At 46.5% G+C, this 15,484-nt stretch overlaps 1 protein-coding gene across 4 annotated transcripts in view; it reads right to left on the bottom strand.

The window, feature by feature from the left end:
• The window catches only part of TBC1D1 (TBC1 domain family member 1), a 222,096-nt gene extending 214,971 nt beyond the window's left edge, over nucleotides 1-7,125 (bottom strand). For all 4 annotated transcript variants that reach the window (XM_068278440.1, XM_068278441.1, XM_068278442.1 and 1 more), the window contains exons 1-2: nucleotides 7,056-7,125; nucleotides 4,962-5,446 (exon numbers count right to left, since the gene is read on the bottom strand). In XM_068278440.1, coding sequence (XP_068134541.1) covers nucleotides 4,962-5,378 — 417 coding nt within the window. In that variant the 5' untranslated portion in view covers nucleotides 5,379-5,446; nucleotides 7,056-7,125. The remainder of the gene's footprint in view (nucleotides 1-4,961; nucleotides 5,447-7,055) is intronic.
• Between the last annotated feature and the right edge of the window lie 8,359 nt (nucleotides 7,126-15,484).

Here is a 15,484-nt window from a genome sequence, read left to right as displayed (position 1 = left end):
CTGTTCACAGTGCCCACGTTGCGTTACTCAGTAACGCTGCGCCATAACAGAACGTACTGCATGCAGTACTTTATAAGCGGCAGAGCCGCGTTAGACTGCTTGCACATGCGCTGTTATGTTGGGGAGGAGCGGAGAGCGGCCAAGCACATGGCTAATTAATATTCACTGCACTCAGTGACGTGCAGTGTTTACTTCCTGGAGCAGCCGCTCTGTGCGGCGATTGGCCGGGCGGGACCACGTGATGCCGCATGCGTCCAAGAGTGCGCATCACGGCATCACGGACGCCAGAGTGAGCTGCACAACGCGGCTCACTCTGACGTCCACATTAGAGAGCACCAGGCGTTGCGTTAGGGGCACTTTATGTGACCATAACATCCCCTAAAACGCAACGTCCTGGTGTGAAACCAGCCTAAACCTACGGATGCCAAACCCTTAACCCTTCATTATTGGAAATAGATGCAAACAATGTATGGGAATAAAAATAGTGCCGTTATGTTGGCTTATTTTATACTCACTGTTCCACTATGGTTCACATGTCATGCTCTGGCCCAACACCTCCAATGACCTAACTGAGCTACCATCCTGGGTGTCCTCCAGGATGATCCAGTGTTCCTTGGGTGTATGCAGGGCCGGATTTAGGCCAAGGCAACCTAGGCCATGACTTAGGGCACCACAGGAGCAAGGGCACCAAAGCAGCAGGCTAAACTGGTGCAGCATTTGCAAGCTTGCAAATGCTGCAATGCAGGGAGATCAGGCGAGTGCCTGATCTCCCTCTGTTGCCAGCCACCTGTGCAGCAGCCACCTTGCTCTCTGCGCACGTTGGCGTTGTGGCAGGCTGCTACGGACTTGGGCAGCATTGGAGACGGAGAGGAAGAAGAAGCTTCTGCACTGGAGACCAGACTAGCAGAGAAGTGAGTGACGCTAATGGCTGCTTCGGTGTGGAGGCGAGCTGTACTGAAAGAGGGGGAGTGGGAAAGCCAGGGATTAAAGGAGACATCAGGCTACCTATACTGTAGGGGGAGGGGAAGGGGGATTTATCTTATTACCTATACTGAAGGGGAGCGGCTGGTGACATTGGCCTTGGGCGGTAAAGAGTAAAAATCCAGCCCTGGGTGTATGCCCAACTGAGATCCCTGACGTGTGGCCAGGTGACAACCTCAGTGAACCTGAGCATCTGCCTATTACCTTTGCCCTATCATTAATGGCCTTCGACCCTGTCCCCCCACCAGCCAATCACAACCTCAGTCTCTAACCTTGACCCTGTCCTGATAGTTCATAGCCACCAATATCAGTCAACCCTAACCTCCCTATTTTACCTTGATCCTGTCATCTATTAAAACAACCTCAGCTTGGTTCCCTTCACCTTTTTCTGCCAGCTGTTACTTATGATGTTGACCTGTATACTGAGATTATTCTGTCAGCCACCAGTCTTGACCTCAGCCTGTGCCCTGACCTTAGCTTGCCTCTTGGCCTTGCTCTGCTAGCAACCAGTTCTGATCTTTGTCTGTATCCTATACTTCTGATTCTGCCCTGCTAAGCATAGTCTTATCTCAGTCTCACCCTGTCTACAATGCAGGGCTTGCCCTCCTGTTCTTCTTGTCACTGGTGGACTAACCCCAGGGTTTGTGACCTTGTAGTCACTAGCAGCAAAGTAGTCCACTACCATTAGGGATAGTGGCGCATCGACCCTTGCAGTATGCACTTGTGAAGATCAGTGACTGCTTACTGTCCATGTCCTGGGGAGCACAAGTCTTCCACACATGCAGCGAATAAAGGCCCGTACCCACCAAGCAATTTTCCTGATGATTTTTCCAATGACCGGCGATTTTTTGAGCGACTATCAATCTTTTCCACAATCTTGCGATGGGGGTAGAGACGCACGATAACGACGTTTAGCGAGGAGTGCCGATAATGACCATCACGGTGAATTGCATCTTTAACTTTCCCGATGACTCTGCGCAAAGTACCACGATCGCTTGAAGTCTTATTTGAGCCTGTGGTGTAACGTCGCCTGACGTTGCGCATACTGGCCAGCAGGAAGCTAGATCGGGGAGCACTCGTCATGGAGAGACGTCGCTGCGGTGAGTATGTAATTTAACAGGGACCTCACATGTGTAGCTACTTGCAATATATCTTCTGCATTACATGAAAGAAGCCCTGTGGGGCATACATATAATAACATGGACACCATTCTTGAGAAGATTTACTGTACGATATAAATGGAAAGTGTTCAGTGCAACAGCTCTGCTATTTGTTCTACCAGCCTCAGACCCCAGTGGTTTACTTTTCACCAGACACGCAAATTGATGAACTCTGCCCACTGTTTGTTTGTAACGTAGTTAAAAATAAGACACCAGCTTGCACTGGAATGTGTAAGCTGTATCGGATTGCACAGTAGAGGACCAGGCAGAATGATCATCACATCACTTAGGAATTCAATAGACAACAACAGGACATCTATGAGAATAGTTGTCTGTATATGCCAGTAGTTTTCTGAAGTAATAATCTACAAAGGTGATCAAGCCAATGGCACACAGGTGAGGCAGACTGACACTCTTAAGGTGCGTACACATGTCCAACTTGTCGTCCGACTTGTTGTTTGAACTAAGTCGTTCAAACGACAAGTCGTTCAGACGTCATGTACACACTGACCAACAAAGCGGGTGATATGCTAATTTACCAAATGTACATGTCGTTTAGCCAACTTGATAATGGACAATGGGTTGGATAGAACAATGGAGTAGATTAAATGCAATATTCTCCCCAGGCTCTTTTAGCCGGGTGCTCCACCTAGCTAGTTTTGGTGACCACCCAGCTGTCAACGGCTCACCTCCTCCTATGCTGTAAGTAGATTTGCTCACAGAAGCACTGGCCCTGCATTCTCATCTCACTCCACCTGGGTACTTTTTCATGCCACCCGGCTACTATTTCATGCCACCAGGCTGGAAAAAATTTCTGGGGAGAACACTGAAATGTTTGATCAAATTACTTGTTGTTTGAACATCTATTAGTTGGACAAATGACTAAAAGTCGTTTGTACACATGTACGGCCCTTACAGTTGTTTGAACAACAGTGGTACAATGGTTCCGCTGAGCGATCAGCCAAACCAGCTGTTAACAGTCGCCCCCGACAGTGCGTACACACGTCCAACTTGTTGTTCAAATGACAAGTCGGGCGACAAGTTGTTCAAAAAAGTTGGATGTGTGTACGTACCTTTGCAGCATCTAAGAGCAATTCACAAACTGATTCTAAAGAGAACCCGAGGTGGGGTTCTAAGAATGATATCCGCACACAGAGGCTGGGTCTGCCTATACAGCCAGGTCTCTGTTGCTATGTAGTGTCCCCCCAGGCCCCTCCTGCGCTCTGCTATGCCCCCATAAATCACAGCCGCGCTGTCAACACGCAGCGTATCGCAGCGGGCTGCGTTTACCTATGTAGTGTCAGTTTCGCCACTCCCCCTGCCTCCTGCATAGCTCCGGTCCCCGCCCGCGTCCCTTCCCTCCCCGCTGATTGGAGGGAAGGGACGTGGGCGGGGACCGGAGCTATGCAGGAGGTGGGGGGGAGCGGCGAGAGTGACACTACATAGGTAGACACAGCCCGCTGCATGTCGACAGCACGGCTGTGATTTATGGGGGACAGCAGAGTGCAGGGAGGGCCTGGGGGGACACTATATAGCAACAGAGGCTGGGCTGTATAGGCAGACCCAGCCTCTGTGTGCGGATATCATTCTTAAAACCCACCTCGGGTTCTCTTTAAAGAACAACTGTAGTAAGAGGGATATGGAGGCTGCCATATTTATTTCCCTTTAAACTATACCAGTTGCCTGGAAGCCCTACTGATTTATTTGGCTGTAGCAGTGTCTGAATTACACCAGAAACAAGTATGCAGCTAATCTTGTCAGATCTGACAGTAATTACCTGATCTGCTGCATGCTTGTTCAGGATCTATGGCTAAAAGTATTAGAGGCTGAGGATCAGCAGGACAGCCAGGCAACTGGTATTGCTTAACAGGAAATAAATATGGCAGCCTCCATATCCCTCTCAATACAGTTGTCATTTAATTTTTCAATGAATCCCTTCATTTCCAAGAAATCAGCAGTGCAAAAAGCAGCTTTTATTCCTTTGTTTAAAGTCCCTCAGCACCTTGAACCACAGAACCAAACTCCTCATTCTTAAAGCAATTACAGAATTAACCACACCTGGCCAGCATTTATAAATGGCTCCTAATATCAGACAGATGTCATCAATGTTCCCCAATATCTGACAGCAGTCATAAATGGCTCCCAATATCAGACAGATGTTATCGGTGGTCTCAAATATCTGGCAGCAGTCATAGGTGGCCCCCAATATCAGCCAGAAGTCATTAGTGGCTATTCATTTCTGGCAGCAGTCATAGGTGGTCATAATCACTGTTAGGTGGCCCCTGCCTTCTTCAGTGGTTAGCAGAGGCGTCCCAGCCACCAGGCAAGGACAAATGGTGGCCTGGAGGGGGAGGTGCGGGGGAGGGGGGAGTGCCCACCTTCTACCGCTAGACTGTGCGACCCCTGTGGTGAACTAGCCACGCCAATTCATCCCCGCAGCCCGCAGCTCACTGCTCCAACCTGCATAGTCTTCCGGCAGGCAGAGCAAGGCTATGGGAAGATGGCGTCCGAAGCCCTGTACTGGAGACTATTTGTGTCTCCAGTACAGGGCTTCGGGCGCCATCTTCCTGTAGACCTGCTCTGCCTGTCAGCGTGGGACTTTCGGAGGCTGACTGCGCTGCTGCAGAGGTGGCAGGGGGCTTTGCACTCTGCCCTGCAAGGAGTACTCCAGTGTTGCAAGCTATAAAGATTAGTCCAGTTTTATAAATCATGTGTGTAGTGAAGGAAACACAGTTTACATCTTTACATCTACAAAGCTGATATCCTCTATGTATTCAGTGCAGATTTTTCATTTTAAACTGTATGCCAACTGGCACTTACTTTGGATTGGTCATCAGATCGGAAGACATAGCATGTGGTTAGTGCATCTTTTCCATCTTCTTCCTTGAGGAGGCAGGCAAAGTCATTAGGCTCCTGGCTATTGTGTATTAGTTTCTGAAGGAACCGTGTTTTGAATTCAAAAATGCTTGAGCAAATTAAAGGATCCCATTGTTTGCACTCTCCCACATCTGTCTCACAGCAAATGCATGAGGCCGATACATACAGGCGAACAGACTGGGGAGGATGGCCATCTCGGGATTTGGACAGGCTCTTTCTCTTGATATCTGCCACCACCCAAGGTAACATGGGCATGGTTGTGAAGGCGTTCAGAGTCTGAGAACCAATGAGCTGAAGGTTGTACTCAAGAGCAACATCCTTTGGTGCTAGTGTAGGAGCATTAAATGATAAGGACTCCATTGTAAATGTGGAAGGATCTGCTATCCAGTTATCAGGGTTCTTCTTTACGTTCTTTCATTTCCCAACACCTTTATGGAAAACAATTGACAGAGAAAAGGGAAAAATAGCTTAAATTGTATTCATTTAATTTAGAAATAACAGTAACATTGGCTATAGAAAGCATGGTGTTAAATTCATAAAGGAATAGTGAAGCTATGTGCATATCTGTGGTGCTAAGCAGAAAACAACTGAGTTGCAGTTATTGATGTAACACTTGATTGAAGACTTGTTTCACCTGCAGCAGTGATGAGAACTTTTTGTGCAGGATAACTTCTATTATTTGTAAAAATATCTCACTGCAGGTGTGTGCATGCATCTACAATGGCACAACTGCTATTTCAATAACATTTGAAGCTCATTTTCAAAATAAAAATCCCCTTCAGAAAACCAATTTTCCCCACAAACATTGTCCAATTAAATTTCTCCCTGCTTCATCCAGGACACCAGACACTGCTCCCGTCCTTTGGGTCCACTCCACTCACTAGAGACAAACACTGGGAGCATGAATAGTGCCATGGTCCTACCTTCTGCCACAACTTCCCCCACCCCCATCACTATCCTGGAGTGGCTCCTGTAACCAAACCCGTACATGGGGGAGAACAATATGCAACATGCTCCCATTCATGAAAGTACTGCATCAGGCCAGACCACAACAATATCATGGTGGCTTATTCCAGAGGACACAGGACCCGCACCGAACGACATCACATTTCTAAACTGGTGGAATGTTGCTGGAGCTCTCATGAATATGAAAAGAAAAGGATCTTTTTTTGTGGTGAGGTAGATTCTGAGGGCATAACCAAGAAGTGAAAATTCTGGACCTCCTGGGGGGAAGAGGGGCATTGAAGTCTTGTATCGCTAAGGGCGTTGTGAAATGTAAGACCTGCCCTAATTCCAACAATAGTACAGTTTACAACATTTGAAGATAATCATGTTTTACACTGCATTTATATTTTGCATATATCATATACCCTCGCCTCCCTCTGCCCCCCCCCCCCCCCCCCTCCTATGTTTCCTTAGAAATAACAGATTATCCCCAAGGTGCCGTAGTTTGGCAGCCTCAGCTCATGGTGTTCGGACATATTTCCCCCTCACCATCCAAACCCCCCCTTTCCTTCCAGAACCTGTATGAGCCAAAGCCAATTCCGGGTACAACCCCCCCCCCCCACACACACACACACACACACACACGCGCTTTTTACTTGGCAAAATTAATTATTCTGATTCATTACAATGTTAAAAGGTAAGGGTGTCACATAACAGTCTAGGTACAGGCAAAGGCCTAACCAGAACAAGAAAAAAGAGAACAGGTACAGATATCAAAAATACAAATGTCTTTGTTGCATTTTCATTTTTTCGGGTAACTTATCCCTATGGTTTTACACTACAGCTGAGATGTAGTCATTCGATAACACATCTTCATCACCATTAACCTTGCTTGTATGTACAGCAGCTACACAATGTGGTTTCTGAGCCAGGCAATGTTTGACAAATCATATCCACAGGCTACAGATACAGGATTGGACAAATAACAACAGCCAGGGAGCCAATACACCTTAATAATGGCCCCTAAATAATGCATGCTAATCCTGTACATGCCTCTGCAGTGTAACGGAAACAGGTATAGAGCATATCTACCTTATTGTGAATGGGAGCTGGCAAGTTCTGGAAGTCAGTCTTCATAGTAGAGTGACTCGGCTGCTTCTCAGTCCCTGCAGACTGTGCTGTCAAGGTTATTAAACCAGAAATGGTGTGACAGTTCTCACTAGCTCAGACTGTATCGTGTTACACATTCGTATAGCTAACACTAGCAGGCTCATTCTTATGCTTGCATACAATACTCGTATAAAGGCAAGACAAACATTCCAATAATGGGCGCATTAAAGTGGACCTGAACTCTTGTACATGACAGAAGGAACACAGAAAAATGTGCCCAGTACAAACTGTATTATTATTATTATTATTTATTGTATTTATAAAGCGCCAACATCTTACGCAGCGCTGTACAATAGATAAATGGGTTAACATACAGGTAGAACATACGGAAACTCACAACAAAACAAGATCATGCAAATGATTTGATAACAATACAGTGTCATAGGTCAAAATAGAGACTGTTCGAGTCTACAAGAGGGGTGGTTGCGAGTAAGATTGCCAAATCAAGCTGGATACGTTAGGGAGGAGGGCCCTGCCGGAGGCTTACAATCTAAAGGGTGGGGTGGAGACAATAGGTGCGTCTTTTGAGAGGGGGTCTAACAGAACGTATTATGGTGCTGGAGTAGGGGGGTATGCGAGCGTGAAGAGGTGAGTCTTGAGAGCTTGTTTGAAGGAATTAAAGGTGGGGGCGAGTCTGACGGCTGGTGGGAGAGAGTTCCAGAGAGTAGGGGCGGCCCTGGTGAAGTCCTGCAATCGTGCGTGTGACTGAGTTATGCGTGGTGCGACTAGGCGCAGGTCATTGGAGGATCGGAGGGGGCGGGCTGGTATGTGCCTGTGGACCAGATCAGAGATGTAGGTTGGGCAGGTCTTGTGCACTGATTTGTAGGCAAAGCACAGGATTTTGAAATTGATCCTAAAGCTGATGGGAAGCCAGTGTAGTGCTTTACAGAGCGGAGTTGTAGAGGCGCTGCGGTGAGAAGAATGTATCAGTCTGGCTGCCGCATTCATTACCAATTTAAGTGGGTCAGTACGGTTAGAGGGGAGGCCAGATAAAAGAGAATTGCAGTAGTCTAGGCGGGAGATGACAAGGGCGTGGATAAGGAGTTTAGTGGTGTCAGGGGATAGGTAGGAGCGGATCTTGGAGATGTTGCGGAGGTGGAAGTTGCAGGATCTGGCAATACCTTGGATGTGGGCGGTAAAGGAAAGTTCAGAGTCCAGAGTAACGCCTAGACAGCGGGCATGGGAGGTAGGGTGGATTATAGTATTTTCAATAGTGACGTGCAGATCTGGGAGGGGTGCAGCTGTGCGGGGTGGGAATATTAGAAGCTCAGTCTTGTCCAAATTAAGCTTCAGGTACCTGGCAGCCATCCCTAGGAAATGGATGTGAGGCAGGCAGAGACTTTGTCCATGGTAGAGTAGGAGAGGTCTGGGGTGTGGAGATATATCTGGGTGTCGACGGCATACAGGTGGTAATTGAAGCCCATGGAGGAGATGATTTTGCCAATTGAGGCAGTATAGAGTGAGAACAGTAGGGGTCCTAGGACGGAACCTTGAGGAACACCAACTGAGAGGGGTGTAGGAGTGGATGAGGAGCCATTGAAAAATGTTGTAAAGGAGCGGTTGGAGAGGTAGGAGGAGATCCAGGCTAAGGCTAGGTCCTGAATGCCCATTAGCTGCAGGGAGTGGAGGAGGAGGGAGTGGTCGACAGTGTCAAATGCCGAGGAGAGGTCCAGGAGGAGCAGGATGGAGTATTTACCTTCGGCTTTGGCAAGGGCGAGGTCATTTACCACTTTGGTGAGGGCGGTTTCTGTAGAATGGGCTGTGCGAAAACCAGATTGCAGGGGATTTAGAGATTGTAAACTGTCCACCCCCCCATCTGTGACTGTAATTTGATCTCTCAGCTGTGTAAGCTCAGGAATCTCCTCTGCCACAGCAGAACAGCTAATTTGTAAACACAGGATGTCAACAATATGTCTGCTTCCATGAAAGCAGGATGGAGACACGCTGCAGATTTATTTCAGGATTTGTATAAGCTGTAACAAAGATACATTTCCTTTAAAAGTTATTATGCTGTTGGGTATCTTTTAGAGCAGAGAGAAAGTTCTGAGCTCAGGTCCGCTTTAAGGTCTATCCAGAAAAGTATTGGTACCAACTTGGAACAAGCACTAAAAAGCTGAAAGGCCTATTTAAAATACTAAAAGCTATAGTGCCATCAGGGCCATAACTACAAGCCACAGGGCACTCCCAGGAAATCATCAATGTGCCCTCTCCTACATTCCTATCTGCTCCCCTCTCCCCTGTGGTTACTCCCATAGTCATGGGGCCTATCTGCCGAGGGTTATAGTATAGTCACCATGACCAACCCCCTCCCCATAACAAGTGTGGCCATAACCAAAACTAGCCTAGCTGGGGATCTGTATTGGAGAGAGGGTAGGAAGCTGGGACCAGCCACAGCTCTGGGCCCCTGAGTCCCCTATAGATACACCTCTAGTACAATACAATTGTCTGCTATCATTGCAGTGAGTAGAGAAGCAAAAAAGGACAACCCAGCATGCCCTGCAACTTCCTTTTTGTGTACCAAATTTTGTGTGTACCAAATAAGAGTCAGGTAGACTGGGGTATGATCAATTATTAACAAGAAAAGTAATAGTAATTTTAACTTTTGGATTGCCTGGTTAGCATCCTTATTTCTTGTTTACCAGACTTTACACTTTAAAGTCCTCAAGTAAAAATTGTACTAAAATGATTCAATAAACATTTCTCCTGTGTTTTGTCACAAAGACACAACTTTAGCCCCTAACAAACAAAACTAAACATTTTCAACATCAAAATAAGTTGTTCCACGGCAATTTACATTTTTGTACCCCTTTTTATTACTCTTTTACTTGCTAGGTGTTGAAAAGGATAAGAAGACATCTCTTGTGAAAAAGTTCAGAAGAAGGTTTATTGACTATGGTCCAATATGTTTACAAGTTTGCACTGCTGTAGTTTAGAGGTGGTCAACCTATTGCATAGTACAAGAAGAGGGGGCCCAAAATCTGTTACTGAGGGGTTCTATTTTTTACATTATAGATACTTCAAATTTGGCACCACAGCGGTTAACATTCAGGAACCTGAAATGTACGTCTTTCATGTGTACAGGGGTACATCAGCTCAGGATACCCAAACTACTCTAACTTCTGGGCAACTGCTTTTCTCTCATAATCTTACATTCTACACAGCATTACTCTAAAGCAGGGGTGTCAAACTCAAACACAAAGTGGGCCAAAATTGTACTCTGAGACCTAGTCACGGGCCAAAACTGTACACTGGGGCCTAGTCGTGGGCCGAAATTGTACACAGGGTCCTAGTCACGGGCCAACCTCAATGTCTACTGGCCACCTTTCTCCCTTTTGGTGTCTTGAAGTCCTCCTTTCCCTACACAGTTCCCTGAAGTCTAGAGATCCTCAGCCTCCCCTATACAGTTCCCTAGTGTTTAGTGCTTTACCCCTTAATTTTGAGGGGCTTCTTGAAGATGTTGAAGGAGGAGGAAACCCTAATGGGGGAGGTAGTGAGTTCCATAGTGTTGGAGCAGCTTTTGAGAAGTCCTGGAGGCGTGCAAGGGATTGGGTGATGCGGGGGGCAGTCAGGCGAACTTTATTGGAGGAGCGGAGTGAGCGGCTAGGTGTGTACCTCTGAGTAAGATTGGAAATGTAGGTTGGACAGGTTTTGTGGACAGATTTGTAGGCCAGCCAAAGTATCTTGCATCTGATTCTGAACTTGTAGATAAACAGAGGCGCCAGCAGAATAAAAGCAATTATTTAAACTTTAAAATGTGCTGGGAGGCAGCGGTGGACTTACCTCCAAAGAGCAGACTAGACAACTGTCTGGCAAAAATAAATATATGCTTTATTGGTACCCCAATAAAGGACTTTGTGAGGTTTTGGATGTAGGGGTAAAGGAGAGTATGGAGTCCAGGGTGATACTCAGACACCGGGCTTGAGAGGTAGAGCAGGTAGTGTGGTTAATACAGACATTAACATCTCGGAGGGTCAGGGATGGCCAGGGTGGGAAGATCATAAATTTCATTTTGTCCAGGCTTAGTTTCAGGAACCTAGCGGACATCCAGGAGGATATGGCTGATAGGCAGGAGGAGACCTTGTCCATGGTAGTGGTGGATAGGTCAGGGGTGAGGAGGTAGATCTGGGTGTCATCTTCATACAGATGGTAGTTAAAACCCATGGATGAGATAACATTGCCAATGGAGGATGTGTATAGGGAGAACAGTAGGGGGCAAAGGACTGAGCCTTGGGGGACTCCCACCGAGAGATGGTTGGGGGTGGATGAGGACTCACTGAAGGAGGCCGTGAAGGAGCGGTTGGAGAGGTAGGGTGAGAGCCAGGCCAGGGTGAGGTCATGAATGCCCATGGACTGGAGGGACTGGAGGAGTAGAAGATGTGTCAAAAGCTGCTGAAAGGTCAAGGAGGAGAAGAATGGAGTATTTACCTTCAGCTTTAGCTAAGGCGACGTCATTGACCACTTTGGTGAGAGCTGTTTCGGTTGAGTGGGCTAAACTGATATCCTGGCTTTGATCTCGACAATACTCTGATCATCCGTTTGTGCTTAGTTCCTGTAACTCGTCTGACTTCTGGCTTATCCCCGACTACATCTTCTGTCTGTTGATTCTGTACCTCTCATTGGATTATCCAGTCGCACTAAGCAGTCACTTTCAGGCGCACCCATCTGGTCTCTAGGGCTGTGCCCATCCGGCCACACAGAGGATTCCCACAACCCAGGTACGTTAAAGGTACAGGATTTATTGAGGAAAACCTGTTTCAGTCTGCCAGAAATTTGATTGAAACTGGGATGAAGGTTTACCTACCAGCCGGACAATGACCCTAAGCAATGCTATAGCTACACTGAATTGGTTGAAATGATGCCTGACTCGAGGCAAAGATACTCAAGTTAAACACAGAGTAACATTCATGCTGGATCCACATATCATTGTCCTGTGCATAATCACTCCTTGAAGAATTTACATTTGCCTAGTTAAATTTTCCAACAGGAAGAGGCAGGCTCACCGCAATGTTCCCTTTCATCTCCCTCCCATTCTCTCCTCTTCCCCACCCAATTGGGAGTGACTTGGGAAGGGAAGAGGAGGGAATGGGAGGTTGATAAGAGGGAACTTTAGGTAGAAACATGGCCAAAGAGACTTGGTGCTGAAATTACACAATATGGTAGCTCTGGACTTATGGAGGGGGTGTGAATACCTATGAACACTCACAATTTCAGTTTCTTGTCTTAATTATTGTTTGTGTCCCGATAACAAGTATTTTGGACTGTCAAAATGTTAAGGAATGTTGTGTTTAAATGACGTGGAGCTGTCATCTCCCCCCACTTAAAAAAAAAAAAAAAAGATTAACACTTGGAGTAGCAAATCGTTCTGCAAGTCACCATACATGATCGAATACTTTAGGGACACCTGAACTGAAAGGGATATGGAGGCTGCCATATTTATTTCCTTTTAATCCATACCAGTCCTGCTGATCCCTTTGGCTGCAATAGTGTCTGGATCACACACCTGAAACAGCCTTCAGCTTGGCCAGAAGACAGACTAGATTAAGTCAGACTTTAGTCAGAAACCTCTGATCTGCATGCTTGTTCAGGGGGCCAAGAGTAAAGGTATTAGAGGCAGAGGATCAGCTGGACAGCCAAACAACTGGTATTGTTTAAAAGGAAATAAATATGGCAGCCGCCACATCGCTTTCAGTTCAGGTGTCCTTTAAGTAGACAACCTCAGGTTTACTCACCTAGGTGGGATAGGAAATGAACCCCACCTAGTCTCTTAGGGCTCTGGACTGACTGCTGCTGCTGTGCATTAGCTGTGCAAGTGGTAAAAGACGTGGGAACATCTGTATATACAACAGACACATACAGTATGTCTCCACACTCCAGCCACAGTAGGCTGTGCAGATACATAGAAAGCTGGTAAGTGGATGCGGACTTGTGCCATAGCAGAAGGTAGGAAAATGGGCATGTAAGTGTAAAACAGTCATTCTGGAAGTCTCAGATGGTTTATATCTTCTCTGTAGATTGATTAAGAATGTATAGCAATATAAAGTGATCTGCCCACAGGGACTGCAACATTAATCCATTATTAATCAGGCCAGCTTCCAACAATCACAACATGATTTATAGCTTCATCTACATACAAGATGAACATTACAAACATAACAAATAGTATCTGCTTGCATTAGTGTGTATTCTGACATGCCCAACGTATAGCTGTGAGTCAGGGTGAAGCACAGTAATTACACAAGCAGTCTATATGTTAAGCCTAAGCTCCATGCATCACTCACAGACTGACCTGCCAGAGAGGTCCAGACTGGACATAGCATGTAGTAAGTATTGCATGCACTGCAGATGCAGCTCTGTACAGGAGTACAAATCAAGTGCCACTTACCTGACAGCATAGATCTGGATGAATGAAAACACCTGGCATTGCAAGGGGATGGTCATTTGCCCAAAGCAGCAAATGGCAACTCACAAGATAACCCCAGCAAAAAACCCCACAGAGCTCCTTCTTCTCCCCGCCCTCAGCACTGTCAGCCACACTGCAAAGCAACAAGCACAGAGCAGCTTGTGAGGGACAGGGATGGGGAGGGACAGAAAGAGGACATAAAAAGGATCAGTGCAGTCTGGGGTGAGGTGGAGGGGATGACTGGAGAGAGATGTGTGTGAGCTATATACAGTATGCTGAATTTACAGCAGGCAGGATTAGGTAGGCGAGGGGAGCATAATGATTTTAATAACATGTAGAATAAGGTGTGACAAGATCTGTGTGGGTCAGATGAGGATGTGCGCTACACACTGACAAAAATATATTACAAAACCAATACTGCACTACCCGTGTGGTAGAAGACAGAACTGAGTGTGTGTCCCCAAGAACTGCTACTAAGTGAGTTATACTGTATTATGCAGTGATGGCGAATCTTTCAGAGGCCGAGTGCCCAAACTGCGACCCAAAATAGACTTATTTATCACTGAGTACCAATGGGGGGAGTTGCGGCGCACGCGCCCCGCCGAAAAATGGGCGTGGTCATGACATTGTATAGGCAGAGCTAAAGTAATGATGTAACAGCGAGGCATAAGAAAGCAGTGTTTCCGCCATGATGTGATGAAACGAGGATTCACATCATGGGTGTGCAGAAACTGTGTGATGCTATTTATTAGTATATTCCGTAACCCCAAAGCAGCAAATACAGCCAACTATGACCATTAAATAATAAATGCAGCAACAGTTACCCCAGACACCAGAAAAGAAAACGCAATGTGGGCAGTATTTCACCAGAAAAAAACGCAATGTGGGCAACATGTCAGCAGAAAATAACGGCAACAGGTCAGCAGAAAATAACGCAATGTGGGCAACAGGTCAGCAGAAAATAACGCAATGTGGGCAACATTTCAGCAGTAAATAGCGCAATGTGGGCAACATTTCAGCAGTTAATAACGCAACGTGGAAAACATTTCATCAGTAAACACAACGTGGAAAACATTTCAGCAGTAAATAACGCAACGTGGGCAACATTTCAGCAGGAAACGCAACGTGGAAAACTTTTCAGCAGTAAACGCAACGTGGACAACATTTCAACAGTAAATAACGCAACGTGGGCAACATTTCACCAGAAAATAACGCAACGTGGACAACATTTCAACAGTAAATAATGCAACATGGATCAGCATTTCAGCAGTAAATAACGCAAAGTGGACAACATTTCAGCAGTAAATAATGCAATGTGGACAACAGGTCAGCAGAAAATAACGCAATGTGGACAACCAGTCAGCAGAAAATAACGCAAAGTGGATGACATGTCAGCAGTAAATAACGCAAAGTGGACAACATTTCACCTGCAAAAAAAAAAAAATAAAATAAAAAAAATGTACTCACCTGACAGAAGTCTCTTCTCCTGGCGGCGGCGCACAGCTCCACAATTACCTTCCTGCAGCCAGCCGAAAGTCCCGCACTGACAGGACGTGCTGACGTCTGAGCCCCTGTGAGCAGAGCGGGGAGGGGGCAGAGCTTCGGCTCCTCTCATTGAAGAGAATCGGCTCCTAGAGCTGGCTCTTCGCGAACAACCCATCACTACTGCGGCGGCAGGGGTTGTGGGATTAGTGGTGGTAGTGGACAGCACACGTGCCCACAGAGACGGCTCCGCGTGCCACCTTGGGCACGCGTGCCATAGGTTCGCCAACACTGGTATAATGAAATATTTTCCTCTGTGTAAGATTAACCAATTAAAGTGTCCCCTCTTGAGTAGCGTTCAAAGGGAACCTCAGGTGACAGGGATATGGAGACTGAAATGTTTATTTACTTTTAAACAATGCAAATTGCCTGGCTGCCCTGCTGATCCTCTGCCCCTAATACTTTTTAG

This window comes from Hyperolius riggenbachi, chromosome 1 (genome assembly GCF_040937935.1).
Source record: "Hyperolius riggenbachi isolate aHypRig1 chromosome 1, aHypRig1.pri, whole genome shotgun sequence".
NCBI lineage: Eukaryota > Metazoa > Chordata > Amphibia > Anura > Hyperoliidae > Hyperolius > Hyperolius riggenbachi.
This window is presented reverse-complemented; position numbering and strand designations above follow the sequence as displayed.